Below are 22,561 nucleotides of genomic sequence, written 5' to 3' on the forward strand. Positions count from 1 at the left end.
TTACGATTGCAGTTACCGGGGAAGGGGAGTTACGGTATGCTCAGTCACTTCGCTTTTCAGATACTCTATCACCTATCCCATTATCCCAGACTAGGGAATACAGAACAGGATATACATATGCCATACTGTTCACTGCGGGCCCATATAGACAGTCTTGCGCCATTAAAATTTCCATGGAACATTGGTGCTTTATTCTTTATAAAACCACAAGCACAGTTGTAATGTCCTTTCATATAGATGCATAGACTTATTTTGATTTCTCATGCAACGTTTAACGAAAATATGCTGCATACAACTTCTTCTCCCTGCATCTGCTTGTCTATTTAGACAATATTCCATCTTTTTCCTTGTACTCCCTGTGTCTGTATCCATGAGTTTCCTCGTCTTCCTCGTCAGCTCTTTGGGGCAGGGACCATCTCTGATCTGTATTTGTACAGCGCCTAGCACAATGGGGACCTGGGCCATGACTGGGGCTGCTGGGAGCTACCACAATACTAGCAATAACTAAGTAAATATTAGAGAATGCACAATGAACAACACGACAAATTCTGCTCTCAGTGAAAACTATAAAATTATTGTAACTCCAGGGATTTAAGTACAGGTACTCTGGAATTACACTGGTTTATCTGAAAGCAGATTTTCACTCTGGCTCCCAACATCCATTGCTCCTCTCACCAAGGCATACTCAAAGGTACTGATTCTTGTTAAATGCAATAGAATAAATCATGTTTGAAGTTTCCAGGCCATGGGTGTGTAAACCTCCCTCCCCCTGAAAGTTGGTGCCTCCACCACAAATCCTATGGATGACTAGCAAGCCAGCAGGGTTAGAATATGACTGATGCACCAAGAAAGGGAAACCTAAAGGAGGGGGAAGTTATTTTTCTGGCTTAGTCTTTTTTGTTAACAACCATTTATGCTTAATATGCAGATAGCTGAAGAAAAGCTGTTTTGTTAAGGCCTGGTCAACACAGTTTTTTTGTACCAGTATAACGTTCAGGTGCGATTTTTAAAAAACAACTCCTAGTGTGGCTGCAGCGCTCTCAATATAATATGCCTTATAACAGACTCCAGCCAGCAGAAGGCAGCGAAGCGGGGTCCTTTGGACATTCAGAGAACTCCTAGTTTTGAATGGACTTTTTCGGTTTCTCTGACTAGCTCTTTGCTCAAATCCCCTGACCCCACACTCCATACCTGCCCCTCTTCCCCACTGCCCTGTCCCCTTCCCTCTTCTTTCCATTTAGCTGATCCCCTCCTAAGTAAAGCCACCCAAAAACACATGTATTATAGAGCTAACATGTTTGCTGCCATCAGACTATTCACACAGTTTGTATGTTATACCCCTTGCCCACCCTCTGGCTGGCTGGCCGGCCTATTTAGACTAAAAGCTCTTTGGGACAGAGGCCGTCTGCTGCTCTGTACAGTGCCTAGCACAATGGGGCCCCATTCTTGGTTGTCACTTAAGCACTACAGTAATACAAAAGATTAAATATGTATAGCTTATTCCCCTTCCTGAACAGGAATAGCTCTACTTGTACAAGTACATATATACGGGTATAACTGTGTCCATAGTAGGGGATGGTGCCACTTTATGTTGGTATAGTTAAAGCAGTACAGCTTGTGTGCAAACAAGCCCTTGGATCCAATACCTTCACCCCTTAATAGGACATAGAACTTCCTAATTACACCTCCAGATTCTCCACTGGAGGCCTCCAGAGGATCTGGGAAGGCAAGACTTTATATTCCTGATGTTTTTAAGTTTAAAATAACCTTTTTTATTGTACCACCATCCTTCACTTCTTCCTTGTGCATCATAACGCAGCAAACAAGGCAAAAATCTAATTATTGCCACTTATTCGGGTCATCTCACACATTAACTCCAACAGCAGCTACCTCTTAATGGACTATTCCTAACCACACAACTTCCAACCTACATATACAGAAGTGTTTTGATGGCTTGGCCATTTAAAAGTAAACATCATTTACAAACTAATGTTCACTATTAAGTTCTAGGGTCTGGCTGTGACATTAGCTACTTGCTTCTTTAAGCAAGACAGAGAGAGTCCATTGAATGCAAGCTTTAACAATGGAGCCCTTTCAAAATAAAAATATTTGCATCTATGCATTTTTCTTTTCAGTCATAAGATTAAATCAACTATACCTCAGCAAGCCTTGTAGAGAAGGTTGGGTGGAGGGTGGGAAGGGGGAGAGAAAAGTAGAGAAGAATTTCTATTAAACAAAAGAGCTCCCAGAAGTTGATACAATTTGCTGGAAATTAAACCCAGCCCACTCAACATTTTTCATTGTATGCAGACATACCAGAATCCCAACAAGGAGCATTTTTTCCAGCTAAAATATGAACCATCAGCAGTTTGACCACCAGCAGACCGATATATGACATCGGAGTGGAAGGAACAGAGGGCTAGGTGGGGGAAGAAGCAGCAAAGTTAAGTAAAATATTGCATATGTTTACACTGAATGTAGAGTTTGCTCTACAAGTTCACCACGTTGTAGGTATCACTCCCACCCATCGTTCAGAAAGTGCTGAAACTGCTCCTCTTGGAAAGGACAGGAAACTGGACCCCCAAGTAGTGCCATGCTTTACTGTCAAAACTGAACCACTGCAACTCCCTTTAGGAGAGCAATGGTAGCAGCACCTTTTAACTGACCAGGTATAGTGGGTTTATTGGAGCTGAAAAATGGAAATCCGTCAACATGAGACTAATCTCCAGTTTCCACAGAGCTCAAACAGGCACGTTATACAAACACAAATAGTTGTCTTATTCTTGCTTGTAGTTCTTATACACCTTCCAAAACGGATAATAATGTAAAGTAAGCCTTGGAAACCAGATGAACTTTCAAAATGTAAAGCATGCCCCTGTGCAAGCCAGGAGGAAGAAATGGATCCTTTACATTTAAGTATGGACCATCCCCCCTTATTAATTTTTCTGGAATCTGCTCTTTGCACCCTTATGTTCTTACTACACCCATAGTTCAAAGAAGTCAGCAGCTTGATACTATGAAGATGAAGATTTTTTTTTTTTAATTACTACCCTGGAATAAGGAAACACTTTGAGAGGAAATATAGATTAGGCACACAGATTTCAGAATAAAAAGCAGCAGAATCACTGTCATTTACTAGCCAAAAATAAGCTGTCTTTGGATAAGTATTTATTAGTTAAATATACCCCTGCAAGATAGTTGCCAGCTCCCTGGAAAAAGTCCTGTCCACACACAAACAGGCCAGTTTTTGAAACAAACTGGCAGGCTCCATACCACCAACTATGTGACCTCACCACCTCAAAAAAGCTCCATTAACCAATTTTTAATCCAGAGAGCTGGTTGTGATTTGCCTCAAGAGTAAACCAACCACCCATCACACTTAGCAGCTAAACACGTCAGGAAGGACAAATTCTCTAACGTATTTTGGTATCTGAGATGCACCAGTTTTAGATCCTAGCAGGACTCAGCAATAGGTTAATTTCCTAGGGTACTTCTACACTACCCGCCGGATAGCGATCGATTGATTTATCGCGTGTAGTGTAGGCGTGATAAATCGAGCCCCGATCACTGTCCCATCAAATGCTGAACTCCAGCTCGGCGAGAGGTGGAAGCAAAGATGACGGGAGAGCAGTGGCCGTTGATCCCGTGCCGCAAAGTAAGTGATTCTAAGTCAATCTAAGATATGTCGACTTCAGCTACGCTATTCTTGTAGCTGAAGTGCCGTATCTTAGATCCCGCCCCCCCACCCCCTCCCCAGTGTAGACCAGGACCTAGTGATAGACAGAGGAGCTAGAAATGCTGCAAGATCTTGAAGCAGGGCAAAGGGGCAGAAGGTGTTTTACTGCAGCCTGCAGGAAGCCACAACAACCTAAGAGAGACAAGTGCAATAAGACGGGCAATCCTGGCAGGGTCAGAGAGATACAAACCCTCCTAGACATGGAGGGAGACTTAAGATTTCAATTCCCCAACAAAACAGTGGCTGGGCAGCTCCATGGCACAGGTGCAGTGTACAGAAGAGGTAGAACAGCAAACAAAAGACGTTCTTCCCATAGCAAGACATAAGTAACACGAAACTGGACCTTCTGGTTGATCCCTTTTACACAGAAAATTGCTGCCAACTGAATCAGAGGCAGAGGCCATTGAGGTAGGTTCTTGGGACAGGCATAAGGAACCTGGAGCAGATTCTGTGAGCCACAAATCAAAATCAGCGCTGGTTTTGGAAAAGGGTTGGAAAAATAGAACAAGGTGGCAATGCCAGAGATGAATGATCTTCATAAAAATCATAAGCTTTTTGCTGGAGTTTTCCCCATTTACTCTGATTCTAGATCTAAGCACCCAGGGAAGGACCACATTTAAAATGTGATTGATTCCTTGCTTTAAAATAGGATTTGTATTTTACTTTACAGAACTGGTTAAATTAAAATATATTAAGTCAACTAGCAAGCACTCAAGGGTTACCAGTGTCATTTTCTTTCTCCTCATCACAAAAGATCATACAGATCAATGTTCTAAATTGAATTGTAAGTCAGATGGTATCTGATTTAATTCCTGCAAATCTTCATATATTATACACATTTTTGTGCCATAGAAACAGTGTTCTAAGTCACTGGCTAAACCCTGTACTGTATATAGTACAAACATTAATTTAATTCTGAAAACATAAGATATAAAAGTTTAGGAAACAGGGTTTATATGTTTAAACATGCAGTTACTAGTGTGGCATGGTTAGAAAAAATTGAAGCCAAAAAACTGAACCAATACCGATGAATGCAGCTTCACAATAAACTTCTACAGGACTCCAAAAGTCTTTAATACACGTATCTAGAAGTCTGAATTTGTAGATCTGAGAAGCAATTTAAGACTATTTGCAAAGTCAATATATAAAATCCTGTATTTTTTGCAATATCAAGTATTTGATTTACCCAAAAAACCACAAGTATATTAATGAAATGATTGCAGCATTAACAGGTTATCAAGGGGCTTTTTTGCTACTTAAGTAGCCTAACATATGCAATATGAAAACAGGAAAATGCATGTTCTCAGGCACACAGGTACTATTGCTGTATTCTACACAGTCCATAAAATCAAATATGAAAGTTACTGTAAAACTATGTGTATAACAATTATTGTATAAGGACAATAATGCAAAACCCATGTGCTACCTATAGTATAGGGCCTACAATTATGTTAGTTCAAAATAACTATGTCAATATCTGAGTTCCTGTAAATTCATTAATACAATATATACATGTCTTTATGTCAGCTTTCCAAAGGAGTCACAATCTTCAGTTTATTTACACATGGCTAGTTAGAAATCAGTGGCAAAACATTTAAATACAGACCAATTCTTATGTGACATCAAAGAAAGTAGATTCAATTATATCCCAAATAACTATAGTAAAATAAAGCTTAAGCCACAAGGTTGAGCACTTAAAAGATAGGAATTGCCAGATTTAAGGTTCCCCATGGAACCTTAATTCAGCCCCCTACATTATGATGCAGTCTTCAATTACATGATACAGTTTTTCCCACTGGACCCCTGTCTCATTCAGTGAAGGATGAGTGGGGAAAACAGGACCTTCACCCAGCCCTGCTTGGTTCTCTGCCCTTTCCCTGATTCTACAGCTTCTTTTGAAGTACCTGGCCCAAGTCTTTGCCAGGTGGATCTTTACTGCAGTATCTATGCTGGGGAACACATGCAGGGCTTTGGAATGCTCAGGGTTCCTTACAAGCTGCCCCAAATAAACAAATAAATATCAAGCTGTACACCACAAGCCACAGATGGGAAATAGCACTTTCTAACAGCTCACAACTCAGACAAATCTTATCAGAATTTCATGGGATCAGCAAAAGGCTATCTCCCATTAAATACAAGGCCTGGTCTACACTAGGGGGCGGGGGTCGATGTAAGTTATGCAACTTCAGCTACACGAATAGCGTAACTGAAGTCAAAGTATCTTATTTCGACTTACCTCCCCGTCCTCACAGCGCGGGATCGACAGCCGCGGCTCCCCGTCAACTCCGCTACCGCCACTCGCCCTGGTGGAGTTTCAGAGTCGATAGGAGTGCGTTCGGGGATTGATATATTGCATCTAGATGAGACACAATATATTGATCCCCGATAAACCGATCGCTACCCGCCGATCCGGTGGGTAGTGTAGACATACCCCAAGAGGCTTAGGGCAAACAATGGAAGTATGAAGTTCTCAGAAAAGTTCACACAAATCTTTTATAATGGAAGGAGTTAGGCTTTCTAAATATAAGGGCCATTTCCAGCTTCTTCAATATCACAAGTGAAATGAAATACTCTAAATGAAAGATGCAAGTTAGTTATACTGTCTCATGTAGAAAAACAAGAACTCAAAAATACTGTTAATATAACTATATGCATTTCTCTGACAAGAAGCTTAGGAGATGATGCAATAAATTACTTATCAGTGGCTCTCCAAAAGGTGGAAAAGTCTCGTTAAATATTTAATATACACTGATGTGCCAAAACTAGAACATACCTTGGGAAGAGTATTTGAAGTCTAAGGACAAAATCTTGCTCTTATTGACTTCAATGGAAGCAGAAATGGGCTGTAAGATCGGCTCTTATACTGCACCCATTACAAATCAATAATGGTACCGCAAACCAATGTAACAAAGAAAACAGGTAAAGTATGCAAAAATGACAAATAGTAAAGTTGCTAAGTACACCTCTACCCAGATATAATGCGACCCGATATAACACAAAATCAGATCTAATGCAGTAAAGCAGCGCTCCGGGGGAGGCGGGGCTGCGAACTCTGGTGGATCAAAGCAAGTTCAATATAACGCGGTTTCACCTATAACATGGTAAGATTTTTTGGCTCCCGAGGACAGTGTTATATCAGGATAGAGGTGTATGTGTATTAGATTTGGAAAGGTTTCATGATAGCCTCCATTTCCATAAGAGATTGCATTTTGTCTCTCAGCAGTCCATCAGAAAGATTCCTCAAGAAGGATGGAAAAGAGGTTGGGTTTTTGCATGACCCCAAGTTAAAGTGTGTAGTCTCAATGGATAATTCCAGGACCCACTGATGTGAAGGGATCCTGCATGCTTGTAAAAATGTGAATAATGAGGAGATGGAGTTAAAATTAGTTCAGTCCTTTAGAATAAGTGCGACTTTGCTGGACTGCTGGACCAGTCTACATCTTGGGTGAGCTCTTTATATTTTCTTCTCTAGATAGACCAAGATGTGAACTGCACTGGAGTCAAACTGCTTGAAGTGCAGAGGACGGACTAATCAGATATCAGAAAGACGACTGACACTTATAAGTTGGATCATTCTTCATAAATTGACTCACCCACTAATCTGGTCCTAGAATTCTATAGCCAAGAGGGCTTGAAAAGAAATAATGTCTGTAGCCAAGAGCCTAGACACTGAATTTAACAGATCATTAGAGGCCCTTCACAGAGTTAGTTAAAACATCTCAACTTTCCAAAGGTCAGGAAATTCCAACTTCTTAGTCTTCAGGATAAACTCCCACCAGTCTAGAGGGAGTAGCAAAGAATAACTGTCAGTAGTTAGCAGTTCTTAAAGGGCCACAGAAGAGTATGCTTTCCTTCCAAACTGTAATGATGGCTGGTAGAGAACATAAAAATGGCCACACTGGGTCAGACCAATAGCCCATCTAGCCCAGTATCTTGTCTTCCAACAGTGGCCGATGCCAGATACTCAAGATGGAATGAACAGAACAGGGCAGTTACTGAGTTATCCATCTCATTATCCAGTCCCAGTTTTGGCAGTCAGAGGTTTAGAGACAGCCCTATGCTCTGGATGTGACCATAGCTAATGACCAAAAGCCACTGATGGACCTATCCTCCATGAGCTGATCTAATTTTATACTTTTGGCCTTCACAACATCCCCTGGCAATGAGTTCCACAAGTTAACTGTGCGTTGTGTGAAGAAGTACTTACTTTTGTTTTTTTTAAACCTGCTGCCTGTTAATTTCATCTGGTGACCCCTGGTTCTTGTGTTATGTGAAGGGGTAAATAACACTTTCCTATTCACGTTCTCCACACCATGCATTGTTTATAAACCTCTATCATATCACCCCTTAATCGTCTTTTTTCCAAGATGAACATTCCCAGTCTTTTTAGTCTCTCCTCATGTGGAAGCTGTCCCATACCCTTAATAATTTTTGTTGTCCTTCTTTGTATCTTTCCCAGTTCTAATACAGCTTTTCTAAAGAAGAAAGGCTGGCTGGGGATAGGCTGAAATATCCAAGTGGAGGAGTCCCAATGCCAGGAGATAACTTAATTCCACATTCACTCAGGCTGGCAGAAAGAGGACAACTGTGAAGTGGAGGTTTTATATACTCTGGGTTACAGAGAGAGAGAGACAGAGGCATGTACCCACTCAGCCAAATGCTAACATTTTTAATGAGTTCCACACGATCATACCATGGAGATCTGCAATGCCAATATCAGCAGTAGAAGAGTTTGAAACAATCAAGAGCTCTCACCCCATCCCCACCCCCAGTCAGTGTACAGCTTGGATCCAGCTGAGGCATAACCACAGGAGCTGTCTCCATTGGATCTTATGCAAACAGCACTGAAACACTGCTTCAGATTCTAAGAACTGGGTATTGTTATTATTTCTGTGCCAACGTTACCTAGGTACTTCTTGGTCTTGGAGCCAGAAAGGAGCCAAGGAGAGTGTTTGGAACTCGACAAGCCTCAGACCAGAGTGAGATTCAGTGTCCAAAAACTTGGTTAACACTCAGTTAAAGTTGATTGGCAGGGCTGTGAACCCTTCCAGAACATGAAATGCACCTATACTTAAACCTCTGAAAGCTACAGTTTAGAGTTAAATGCCATCTCACCCTGCAGCTTTCACTCTGCCCCCTGGAGCTGACAAGTGTCACTGGAGATAGACTGTAGTAAGAATGTTTCAGTCAGGGCTGTCCCATAATAATCAGGCAGGAGGTACATGTCATTTTATGTGGGGTGCTGTCTCCCACAGAACTGTATTCTCCCATTCATCTGCCTGCACTCCAACAGCCCTTCAGTGTGTTATGGCAACTGCATTAACTAGTGCAGGGATTACTTGCAGTAGGTCACAATAGCTCACACTGCAATACATGGAGAGATGCATCTACATCCAGAGAGATCATGAACCACTTGTTTCTGTGCTGAGTGATGTCTGCTCTGCAAGCAGGGGAGCACAACAGATTATTCTTGCCATAGGAATTGGCAGCATGCTAGTGAGGAAGTAAGTGCAGGGAACGCTCCAGAGGGGATCCTTAGGACAAGTGTTGGTAAGATCTGGCCACTCAAGGGTCATCCGAGTAGAACAGGTGAAACGGAGGATAAGAATAGGTGTAGCCAGCTGGTGTTGACTAAGCTCACCTCACACAACTTTTGCTTTAACGAGGACCTGGTCTCACAGTTTCTCCTAATATACCCAAGTGTTGTGTCCCTGCAGTGCTCCATATCATATGGATAGAGTGCAACAGTATCCATCAGAGTAGGCAGGACATCACTGAAAGAGGGCAGAGTTAGGGTTGCATAATAGGGATGGGTGCCATGTGATCTTTATTTCCTGGTTTTCAGGAGTGCCAGGCACTCAACGTTCTGGTAGGGTGAGGCATTGCTGATCAACCTTAACTCTGCATTAACAAAGTTCTGAGGGCATTTCCCTTGTTTTTGCAGAAAACAGGAGTAATGGGGGGCCATGAGCACAAAGACTTCCTGGGAACATCTCAGGGGATGTTCTACCCCTTCTGTCAAAAGGTACCCCAGCCCCTGTTGGAAGGAAGTACCAGTACTCAAGATAATCTTGCCACACATGTGGTTTTTAGAGCATTTTGAAAATTGAAATAAGCTCAGCATAGACTGTATGTTGGGAACCCCTTGAGCCAAAGTACCCCAACTTACACCACTAACTCCACCCTGGCCCTGATGTGGCACAGCAATATTATGGTAGGGCAATAGTACCACCACAGTGAAGGTCGCAGCAGAGTTTCCATTATAATGGGGTGAAAAAGGTCTACAAAAATTCTGTCTTTGGGATTAGAATACCATTTTAATACTTACTGCAGTTTGTGCATGGCTGGATTTTTCTATAGCAGTTTGTTTGTGGAGAAACGCATTTGAGGTTGGCTGTTTTAAAAAGAGGGTCATTCGACGGAAGTTTTTTTCTAATGTCGATCTCTGCATTCAGATCCCTTTTTCCAGGGACCTCCAGCACTTTGAGATGCGAAATTGATAAGAGTATTCTCTGTGTTAGAGTAATTTATCCAATCTACACAAATTATAATATTCTAATAATACTTAGTCCTGCCATGAGTGTAGGGAACTGGACTAGAGGACCTCCAGTCCTATGATTCTATGAAAAAGGTGACATTTGTTTTCTGTGTGTATTTTTCATGATACACATGAATTCTTGTTTTGACTGATTACATCATTCTGGTACCATATTAGTGGATGTTGATGCTATGCTGGTCTTTATTATAGGGTTCTCTATTATGGCTGCATTCCCTGAAGCTCAGCAATCATTTTTGATATGCTTACACTGATGAGAGTCACAACTACATGGCTTCTCCAATCACTCAGTCCCACTGTTCAGGAAATGGGCGAGGAGCTTGCAGCATAGTTACATTACCATAAAACTGCTGCTTACTTTTAGAATCTTTCAGCTCTACTCTAATTAATATTATTTTCCTTGACAATGCTTCTAAAGGAAAATCTGAGTATGACTGTGGAGCACTGAAATATCCTCTCAAACCAGAACTTTGCTCTCATGGCAAAGCTTCCACAAGGAGCCTCTGCAAATGCAGGCAGAGAGCTAAATATGCACAACACATTCAGAAAACTGCTATGGGCAGGTGTAGTAGGAAGAGAGCCTGAGACATAAGCCCGTGTATCAGAGGCCTGAGGCTTGGGCTAAAGTAGTAGTCAAAGCTTTACTGATATAAAGACAGTAAAGACAAGCTGTGAGCAAGAGGCAGGACCAGCTCACAGAATCTGGCAAGAACAGGGCTGATATTGTAGAAATACACATTCTTAAGAAGTGCTAGGCACAGAATACTCGTGCAAACACATCCCGATATCAAGTGGTACCAGAGCATCCCGATATCAAGGATGGTACAAAAAAACATTCCCCAAGGATAACAGGAACACACTGACCCCTCCTAAAAGATAAGGTCAAGATGGGTAATAACTAGCCATGTCAGGGGCAGTGAGCTGGTCCACTGTTATGGCCATACATGTATTAATGGCCCGGTAGAGTCTGCAGGATACTAGTACTGCGCTTCGCCGACAGTAAACCTAGCTGGGTGCCTTTGTACCTTAACAGATCTTCTGGTCATTGGGCAGGTCTGCTGTGCCAGCTGTCTGCGCAGAGCCTGGGCAGCACACAGGAAGAACACAGAGATGCTGCCAAACATCTAACCACAGCAGGACTCAAACTCACAGTAAATGGATGCTGCACAGGTTCAAAGGCCACAGCTTGTCACCTCGAGCCACCAAATTACTGGCTTCTGGCTGCTTGAAGAACGCTAATCCTGCTGCACATGCCGAAATGGCTGTAACATCAACCCCAAATCATGTTATTGAGCCAACTTTTTAAATATCGCTTCCCCAAAGGGACAGTGGGGGTTGGACGGTAGCTGATACCAATCCCAAGCAGGAGATATTAGTTTGGGGAGGATCAGACCCATAGTTTGAGTCTCACATGCGTGTAATTGTCAGAACCATAAAATTTTGATTTTTTTTAATTTATTTTTTTAAGAGGACATGCATCTTGGAAGCTCCTTGCTCAAGTGATCTAAAATGTGGACCACTAACTCTACTCTGGATTGCCATGCTGCTCAGCAATTTTTAAGACAAATCTAGGAAGCATGTGGCTTTATTTAAGCACTTTAAAAATATGTTGTTAAACAATAAGCTAGTCTCAACATTAACTAACATATATAATTAACCTGGGTAATCCCATCCATAAACACAAATTCAGCTACCATCACTTGCTGATGGACCTCAGTTCTACCTCTCTACTACAGACCAGTCTCCACCTGTCCAAAAGGAAATCTCAGCCCATTTCTCTGACATCTCCTTCTGGATGTCCAGCCATCAGCTTAAGCTCAACATTGTGAAAATAGAGCTCTTAAATGGCCCCTCTCCCCAAGACCTTCCCGCCTCCCAGACCCTGGAGTGGGGGAGGCCTGGGGCCCCACACAGCCCCCTCTCGGCTAGGGCTGGCCCTGGTGATACCTAGAAAAACATTGACAATGGTTAGGCTCCTGATGTGCTGAGACCATAGCTCCCTTGCTGACCGTATTGTCTCATTGTTTCCTTGTATTTTTCATGTTGGTCTGTATTTATCTCTTGAATTATACTTAGGCTGTAGGCTCTTTGGGTCAGGGATTGCTTTCTTGTTCTGCGTCTGTACAGCGCCTAACATCATGAAATCCTGATCCAAGACGAGGGCTCCTAGGCACTACGGTAATACAAATAACTACAGCTGTGCTATCACCCCATTATAATGCATGCTTCTCTCCCCATTTTTGCACCAAAGGAGCTGAAATAAGCCAGTCTCAGTTTGCCCCACAACAGTTGCACTGACCTTTAATGCCTCAAGGAGGAACAGACAGCGCAATGTCTTTATCCCACCAAACCTCTGGAGAAAAGGCTGCACAAGTGATATCATTCCCAGTCAAATATATGGCACAAAGACGTAAAAAGCTTTGGACTCGCTGATCTGAAACAGACATCTGTCCTGCAAGCAAAAAGCATTTAAAGCCTGGAATTCTGACGGGAAACAACTGGGTAAGAGAAAGAATGAGCAGCCCAGATGGTCACCACACAGCTACCATGGCATGGCTCTGATCTAGATAAGGCACTCAAATGTGTGGAATGAGCTGCTATGAGTTTGCTAGGTAGTTTTTCAAAGAAAGGCTGAAATAGTTGGGTGAGATGGAGATCCTGACTCACTGCTTCCAACTCATGAATGGCAGAGGAAGTGGTTACTCCTACCTTCATTTCCAAACACTGGTATCCATATAAGGCACACTTGCAGCCCTTAACAGCTACTGTTTCCCAAAGGGTTATCCGCTTCTGTGTGGATGGATGCACTCCTCCCAAGAGGGGGAATCTATGCAACACTCAAAGATGGACCAAGTAGTTTCCAAAGTCTCCCAGCAACTAGTGTCACTCTAGGTGACTACCCAATTTTCAATAAACAAGCTAGCAACTAGCGAGGTTCCATTCTCTCATGGTGAAACTGGCTCCATGCCCTGTGAGTCTCCACATAATTACTGTACATTACTGTAATCCAATTAAACCTCACTATGAGACGAGCTTCATGTTATCACTTTCAATTAGATTTAAGCCACTTATTGTCTGCATGAAGATCCATTTGGCCTACAAATCCCACACCACTGCTTGAGAAATGGCATTTATCAGCCAAACGACAACAGTAATGCATGCTATACTGAAAGCCGAAGAAGACAGTAAAGACTGGATAACAACTGCAGTAGCTTTCAGGGAGGGAGAAAACGTGGGCAAGTAAACTAACACCTACCCTAACCAAGCTTGCTTGTCTCCCAATGCTCAAATTCTCCTCCAATTCTCCACTCCCTCTGTTTCTTCTGATCCCAGCTTCATAAAAAAAAAATGGAAGATTAGCTAGAGGCCCAGAGGATTTTCACTAAAGCTAAGAGAAAGACTGAGGATAACAGCGGGCCTGGCAATGCAGCATAATTTGGCAGATGGTAATTAGTTCCATAGGAACTACCCTCCCAAAAAGGTCAGTTATAAGAGTGGCAAAATTTGGCCCATAGGAATTAGAAGCGCTGCCAAGACATGATACAAATAAGCAGACTAACCAGCCAACTTCCCATGCAAAGGCAAACCATGAGATGCGTTTAGAAAATACAGATCAGGGTTTACAGAGGAACATAATCAAAATGGCACTCTGAAAAGTTTTCAGCATTTGCTTCTTACTCATTTGTTGGGCTACAGTTCCTCTTCAAGCACAGACTATATGTGGAGTGACTAGGCTGAGAAGCTCCATATTTTCCCTCTGATCTTTCTTCCTAACTGTCAAGTTTTTGCTTTCCTTCACCCCAGTCACCCATGATCAGCTGAAGGTTGGTCTTTGGCTTAAGGAACTGGGCTAATTCAGTTCTATTCCCACCTTCACAAAAAGCTTCTTCGATGACCTTGAGCAAGTTACTTCTCCTCTCTGTCCCTCAGATCTTTATCTGCAAAATGGAGATATTTCACTGCCTCTTATGTGTGTTTGTCAAGGTTCCTTCCCCACTCTGAACTTTAGGGTACAGATGTGGGGACCTGCATGGACACTTCTAAGCTTAATTACAAGCTTAGATCCGGTAACACTGCCACCAGCCAGAATTCCAGTGTCTGGCACACTCCCTGTCCCCCCAAAACTTTCCCCTCCCTGGATAGCCTTGAGGTTTTTCCACCAAGTTCCTGGTGATACCGATCCAACCCCTTGGATCTTAACACAAGGAGAAATTAACCATTCCCCCCTCCTTTCCCCCACCAACTCCTGGTGAGTCCAGACCCAATTCCCTGGGATCTTAAAACAAGAAAAAAAAATCAATCAGGTTCTTAAAAAGAAGATTTTTACCTTTCTTTTTTTTAATTAAAAGTTCTCTGTAAAATCAGGATGGAAAATACTTTACAGGGTACTTAGATTTATATAGCCCAGAGAAAACCTCTTTAGCCTTAGGTTCAAAGTTACAGCAAACAGAGGTAAAATCCTCTCAGCAAAAAGGAACATTTACAGGTTGAGAAAAACAAACATAAGACTAACACGCCTCGCCTGTGCTACTTGCAAGTTTGAAACATGAGAGATTGATTCAGAAAGATTTGGAGAGCCTGGATTGATGTCTGGTCCCTCTCAGTCCCGAGAATGAACAACCCCCAAAACAAAGAGCACAAACAAAAGACTTCCCTCCACCAAGATTTGAAAGTATCTTGTCCCCTTATTGGTCCTCTGGTCAGGTGTCAGCCAGGTTTACTGAGCTTCTTAACCCTTTACAAGTAAAAGAGACATTAACCCTTAACTATCTGTTTATGACAGTGTTGAAGGAAAGTCAACATTGAAGTGCTACACTACACTGATGAACAGAGAAATCTCAGCTTATTTATAACACTGACTTCTTCTGAGCTCTATTCTGTTTGGTTCCTTGGTTTCTCCCAATGATGTATGAGGAAACACACTTGCCCCAATAAGATGTATGTTGTGAGACCTAAGTTTAAGTGCTTTCAAGCATCCTAGAAACAGATCAATAGCCTAATGCAAACCCTGTCATGGATGAAAGCATTAATCCATTCACATTTTTTATTCTGGAGATCACTTGGCAAGACAGTCTCTTACAGTCTTGAGACCACCTCCTTCACTTCCCCAACCATCCCTCTCAATCTCCCAGTGTTAGGGCCTCAAAACGTTCTCTCAGAATGGGAGGTTGTCACATTCACCATTGTAGATTAGCCAATTTACACAGCACTTTACACTTTCAAAGCAGTTTGCAAACTGTAACAAATGAATCTCCATTTTCAGATTGGGGAAACTGAGGCAGGAACAGTTAACTAAAATCATACAAGTCAGTGGCAAACTTGGAATTAAAAAAGTCTTCAGACAACTTGACCATGCTGCCTCCTGAACCAGCACCATAATTCGAGAAACATACAACTCTAGTTTCTTTTCCCAAATTATTTTTTAAAAGTTTTAGAGGAAATGTTAGGCAATATATCCTTCCTTTAAGAACAGCAGTTCATTGCACAAGAGTGAGACTATTGGGAAGAAACAGGTAGACAGCTTCTGCCTTCTGAAATATACTTGTCAGACTCTTTGTTGATAAGGTAACACCAGTGATGTCATTGCAATGACTGAAACAAGGAATTTGATTTTCTGAGAAGCTGATTACCCACAACTCCAATTTAAGGCAATGGGTGCTACACATACTCAGTTCCTCCAAAAATCAGACCCAAGAAACCTATTATATACATAAAGGAAAGCTGTGCCTGTCACTATCAGATGGGTGGGAAGCCAGAGGGCTAAAATCCAGAAAGGCTACATAGTTTTAACATAGCTGCAGCATATGGTTTTGATGGAGTGGTATCAACAGCCTGCTCTGCATGACTGAGGTATTATGGTCACTAATACCACAGAAGTACTTTTATACATACAGCAACAACTGTCCACAAAGTACTTTAAAAAAAACAAAAAACAGCTGACATCAGCAGAAGAATAAGCACATCAAATCATTTATTACACAAAGAAGCTGATCTCTCTCTTTCAGAGAGAAACCACAATCCCTTCTACCTAATGCACAAAGAATCAAGCACAGGGGACACAAAGATTTAACTGAGCAATGTGTCACTGAAGAAAACGATGGTTCTTTGTCACTATTTTTCACAAACTAAATGTGGCCTCTGACAACATTTCTCCCCGTAAAGCAACTAGATACTTAGCACTTCAACTTTTACTAAGTCGACATGAACTGGCTGGACTTTCAGTAAATCAAGACTAAAAGGAGATCTTTCTCTCGTCCTTGTGACTTGTAATATTTCATATATTATCCACCACAAAGTCTGCTAATCAGCCATCAACTGGCCAAAAGGAGCAAAGCATTCCAGTCAATCAACTCTCAGTCTACCAGTCCACCCACAACACTCAAGACTTCGTATCGGCTACACAGGGCAATTCACTGAATGAGACCGTTGCCTTTTATTTCCTTTACTGGCAAGCTCTTGTCCACAAGAGCATTCCAAAATATGTCACATTCCCCAGTGCGTGTGTGTGTTTTAAGAAAAAAATACTGCAGGCACTTAGCCCCAATTATGTATTACAATAAGCAAGTACTTGCAGCTCCAATCACTGCTTCCCTCTATCACTGTATGCCAACAGGGTAGGAATGTCTCTGAAATGGAAACAAATGTCTCTAGAGATTTATCATGCTACACTAACCTAACTTTTAAAAAGGGAAGGAAATGCTCCCTCCCAGAGCATGATCCTCCTGCATATTCCACCCATTCTCTGACTTTTTGCTGAGTTCAAAGCAGTGGTGTTTAAAGAGTCTTAAAAGTCAACAAGCACACACAAGAAAAATTGCAGCCAATTAAAATCCCAAGGAAAATACCTGACCACACACTAAGTTCATTTTCCTCTCCACTCTCCTCCATGTTTTCACAGATGTCTGCTTGAAGAGGAAGCTCTCATTCTCATATCGAGTATATTGTGTCTTCTAATGTCACCTTTTCATTTGATTATAGCATGTCTCAAGGACATTCCTGCATCCCAGGAGGCGGTACTTGCAATATTCGTGGTCAACAGTTCCAAAGATGAGTGCCTAAAGTTAAATATAGTCTTAGGAAAGTAACTTTAGCACTCCTTTTTTAAATATCTTGACCTCTCCAATCACAGATACCTTCGTGTTCTTAGGTAGCGCCTGCACCACATATAATGAAATGCAAAACAGTAATCTGATGTAATGTTAGCAGGTAGAGTTAAAACAGCAAGGAAAGGCTAATAAAGGTTCACTGAGCAACTTAACACAGCAGCATTCTATATATAGAGAGAAATAAATATATATGGAATATTTTCTATTTCTGGTTAACTGTGTAGCATATTATTGTTTGTCTAAAATATGCAGTATAAGATACAGATGCATTGACACCAAACTAATGTTTCTGTAGGAACCTAACTTTTCAATTTTCTGACTTAGTTTTGGCTGTGCACTCTCAGTATTTTATAAGTCTGCTGCATTTTGCAGACCTGCCAAGTGTCATGCATCTCACACAACACTCACACCTGCAGGCTGACACGCATTGCCACGGTCCAGACTGAATATTCTGCATCCAACTGGGCTGCAGGAACATCCGGCAATTGTGGTTCCGTCACCAGAGGCCACTGTGGCACCTGGTGGGGAGCATGCAGCCAAGTGGCTTCTGTCTGCTGCTCCTCCTGCTGGACCTGGAAACAGCAACCAGGAGGAGCAGGCAGTGATAGCAGCAACCACAGGAAGGAGACAGCAGGGACAGGTGTGTGGGTCAGAAGGGCCAGATTCCCATACCCAGCATCAACCACCAAACAGGTCTCAGTTGCCCCCAGTCCTCAGACACCCACTAGGTTTCACAACATGCCCTATGGCTTCTATCCCCAGACACTCACAAATCCAGTTTCCTTCCCAGCTATCCCCAGACACTCCCACAAAGCAGCTTCCCTCAAACCCCACTTCCACACACATAAATTCAAGTTTCCTTATGCCCAGCTTTCTGCAGCCACCTCCATCAGTCCCCCAGGCAACACTAACCTCCATCCAGCCAAATTCAGCCTTCCTCCCAGCCCTCACTTTGTATTTTATTTGTTTGAGTTTTTTATAAATAAAAATTGTCTCTAGTGATGTTAACCACCAACTAATCCCAGTCACCATTTGAAATACACACCTCCTTGAGGTAATTAGGGTGTGTGATAGAGTGGAATATCTTTTTATTGCTGCTTTTGTTTTTTTACAAGGCTGGGTTATAAAAGCAGAATAACCACATACATAAATAGATTGGATGTTTGCAGCAAGAGAAAACTTTTCAAAGTTTAATTTGCAGAATGTAGCCAGAATTGTGGAGGTCTCTTATAATTGTGGGAACTACAATTTCTCCCAGTTCCCCACAATCTCCTCCAATTCCTGATATTAAAGTAGGGATTTGAAGGGTTTTGTTCTGTGTGGTTATCTGAAATAGTAATGATCATCCTCATGCAAACTATCACACTAGAAACCTGACAACACACTTTAAAACTTTAAAGATTTACTTGGCACACTTGGTGATTTCACTCCTATTTCATTTGTTTCTCCCTAAACCAAGCAAAGACGGTAGCACTTCAAGAACTCTTGTCGCTGTCACCTGCCAAACCTCAGTCGTTTTTGGTGTGACCCTGCTGAGAAAAAAAAAGGGGGGGGTATTTTTTCCTACACAAACTAGAAGACAAAGGGGTCTTGCTCAAACATTCAAATATACTCACCTTTGGGCAGATACCAAGCATGGAAATATCAGCCCAGAAAGTTTGGAGAGTTATGAGCAAGTGAAAAGAGGCTATTAGAATGGAAATGCACTTTCAACCTGACTACCAGAAGCCTAGACATCTGCTAGAATATATACATACAAAACTGTTAGAAGATACTGATGAAAAACTTGTGCATTTCTCAACTAGTGTGGCAGACTCATTTGAGGAAGGGAGTATACAAGAAGCAAAAGAAGGGGTCAGACTTAATAGGGAAAGCTGCCAATCTCCCTCACACACACTGCAAACATTCTGCCCCTCTTCAAGGAAAGCAGCAGGGCGTTACTTGAAAGCTCAGCATTGCTCACAATTTGGCCCCTAATGAAAGTGGCCATGAGAGCATCTCACATGTACAGGGCAGCAGCCCGCCAACCCAATCTTCTCTGCTCAATTTAAGGGAGTACTAATGGGTGCCCCTCAACCATGCAGCCTTTGAGTACAGAGTCAGCAACACGTAAGGAAAAGGAAGGATACACAGAAGAGACAAGACAAGTAGGAAAAAGAACCAGAAAGGGAAACATGAAAAAAATGGACAGAAAAGAGTAAAGGGAGCAGCAACTATCTGCTAAGCTACCCCAAGGTGGGGAGTGCCAAACGAAGTTAGGACACCTGCTTACTCTGCACATGGAGCCAGAGTTCTTTTTACTGAGTGAACAGCAATAAAAATGAAAAGCAGGCTACCACACCAGGGAATGGAGAGGGCCTCGAAACTAGGGAATTGTGCTGTGTAGCAGGGCTGGGGAGTTCAACCTCCAGATTCTATGCCCCTTATTTCCTGGAGTGCCTTAACCTTGTAGTTTGCCTGTGGACGCCTACTCTCGTGGATGCCTATTCTCATGGACCATAGAAGGCTGGGGTTGAACACACTCAGACATCTCAAGGGTACTGGGGTAAGAGAGTATAGACATTGACATGAGTCTGGGGAGCATGGCTCAGCAGTGGGTGATCTCCAGTGACTTCCCTCACAGTACTGCTGCCTGGCATAGTTCCCTGAACGCCTAGTTTCACACATTGTACACATCCAATTTGTGTCATTTTTATCATAAAAAGCCAAGTTGAGGACTTGTCTCTAGCAACAAGAAAACATGACTTGATATGAATTTAGAAAGCTTACTTTTGTGTTTTTTCTTCTGTTATGATCATAAAAACCCTGACAACAGAAGTTTATCCGGGCTGGGGGAGAGTGAGGGAGATGTCAGGGCTAAACAATGGGACCAGTGAGATAACGTAAGTAAGGAGCACTGCTGCCCAACTAAGATCCCACCCGCACCCTTTCTCCATCATCCCACCCACCTCAAAGCCCCACTTCACACAGCTTAAGCTTAAGCAATGCCCCTCTGCTATGTACATCGGCCAAACTGGACAGTCTCTAAGGAAAAGGATAAATGGACACAAATCAGATATTAGGAATGGCAATATACAAAAACCTGTAGGAGAACACTTCAACCTCCCTGGCCACACAATAGCAGATCTTAAGGTGGTCATCCTGCAGCAAAAAAACTTCAGGACCAGACTTCAAAGAGAAACTGCTGAGCTCCAGTTCATCTGCAAATTTGACACCATCAGCTCAGGATTAAACAAAGACTGTGAATGGCTTGCCAATTACAGAACCAGTTTCTCCTCCCTTGGTTTTCACACCTCAACTGCTAGAACAGGGCCTCATCCTCCCTGATTGAACTAACCTCGTTATCTCTAGCTTGCTTTTTGCTTGCATATATAAACCTGCCCCTGGAAATTTCCACCACTTGCATCTGAAGAAGTGGGTATTCACCCACGAAAGCTCATGCTGCAGAACGTCTGTTAGTCTATAAGGTGCCACAGGATTCTTTGTTGCTTTTACAGCTTAAGCTGTTCTCATGCCCCATCCCAGTTCACTTTTGAACAACCAATACCCACACGAGTAAATAAGTAGTAACAAGAATGGGAAGATGCTGGTAAGTACTACTAAAAATTGAGGAATTTGCAAACAGAAGCTTAATCAAAAGATGCAGTCCCCAAAGCCAGGATGTCACCGGCTAAACCAAGCCTCCCCTGCCCATTGGGGGGGAGGGATAGCTCAGTGGTTTGAGCATTGGCCTGCTAAAGCCAGGGTTGTGAGTTCAATCCTTGAGGAGGCCACTTAGGGATCTGGGGCAAAAATTGGTCCTGCTAGTAAAGGCAGGGGGCTGGACTCAATGACCTTTCAAGGTCCCTTCCAGTTCTAGGAGATTGGTATATCTCCAATAATTACTAATTACCTTACCACCCAACCAACAAGAAATGCCCTTTCCAGTCCCCCCACAAGGCACTCACCCAGTCCCTCCAGACACATAACCCTAACCCCATGCCCCCTCTCCCACACACACACCCTCCAGGTACAGACTTCACAGGTACACATCTAGGGAACACAGCTGGGGCTCAGGCTGCTATCTGGGTACAGAGGTGAGGCAGGACATGTGCATGGGGGCGGACATACCCAAGAGCAGCCCTAGGGCTGAGGGGTCTGTGAGGGAACAAGCCAGGCTGTGGAGGAGGGGGGCATTGCCTGCCCTCAGGAGCGGTCCCCACCTCAGTGCTGGCTAACGGAACGCCCGGGCCTGAATCCGAGCCCTGAGCTCGGCCTCACCCCCTGAACAAAGCCAGGCTCTCCCCACCTAGCAGGGGGTCCGGGGCAGGTCCCCCCACACGACGGGGCAATCTCCCGGGGAGGGGCAGCCAGGACCATCGCTGGGGGCCCGCAGGCGCACGCCCGGGACTCTCACGGGGGGGCTGCGGGACCCACCCGACCCAGAGGAGGCAGGGAAGGGGGCTCCGCGGGGAGGAAGAACCGGGGGCAGGGGGTTGCGAGGGGCTGCCCCGGCGTGGGCGGGAAGCCCGCAGGCTCGGCTCGGCCTGGGGGCGGGGACGGGACCCGGACCGCCGGGGGGTTGCATGCAGCCCGCCGCAGGCCGGCGGAGGGGCTGTCCCGGTGCAGGCCTAACCCGGGAGGGTGGGGGGCGGCGGCTCGGCCTGGGGCTAACCTGGGGACGCAGCTGGGGCTGGAGCCGTCGATCTCCCAGGTGGCGAATAGGTTCATGGGCACTGGGCGGCTCAATACCCCGGCGCCGCCCGGGAAGCTCAGGCGGCCCCGCTCCGCCGCCATCGCCGCAGCCGCCTCGCTCCCGCAGCGGAGCCGGTAGCCGCCTGCAGCGAGAGGGACGCACGCTCCGGCCGGTCACTGCGCCGCGCCTACCGCGGCCGGCCAGGGTCACATGGAGGGGGCGGGGCCAGAGTGCTGCGGAGGGAGGGGCGGGGGAAGGGCGGGGCCTAGGTAAAGAAGGGGCGGGGCTTAGGGGAGGGCGGAGCGCACCGTGAGAAAAGGTGCGCTGGAGGGGCGGCCCGGGACTCGGAGCCTAGAGAGAAGAGAGGACCGGGGGGAAAGGGGCTGGAGGGAGCTCAGGGCCAGGGTAGGGATGTGAGCTTTGGGAGACAGTTTAGGTGAGGGGTGTGGGCTCTGGGATGGCGCAGGGGGGTTGGGTGCAGGAGTGGG

At 44.0% G+C, this 22,561-nt stretch overlaps 1 protein-coding gene across 7 annotated transcripts in view; it reads right to left on the minus strand.

Annotated features, from left to right (window-relative positions):
- PACS2 (phosphofurin acidic cluster sorting protein 2) overlaps positions 1-22,295 on the minus strand; it is a 191,518-nt gene extending 169,223 nt beyond the window's left edge. For 2 of the 7 annotated variants that reach the window (XM_039483782.1, XM_039483781.1), the window contains exon 1: positions 22,053-22,292. In XM_039483782.1, the coding sequence (XP_039339716.1) occupies positions 22,053-22,174 (122 nt within the window). In that variant the 5' untranslated portion in view covers positions 22,175-22,292. Of the gene's footprint in view, positions 1-18,804; positions 18,931-22,052 lie in introns of all 7 variants that reach the window. The other 5 variants (XM_039483785.1, XM_039483784.1, XM_039483783.1 and 2 more) reach the window with 5 other exon arrangements.
- Positions 22,296-22,561: the final 266 nt, after the last annotated feature.

This window comes from Mauremys reevesii, linkage group 8, assembly GCF_016161935.1.
Source record: "Mauremys reevesii isolate NIE-2019 linkage group 8, ASM1616193v1, whole genome shotgun sequence".
In the NCBI taxonomy this organism is placed as follows: Eukaryota; Metazoa; Chordata; order Testudines; family Geoemydidae; genus Mauremys; species Mauremys reevesii.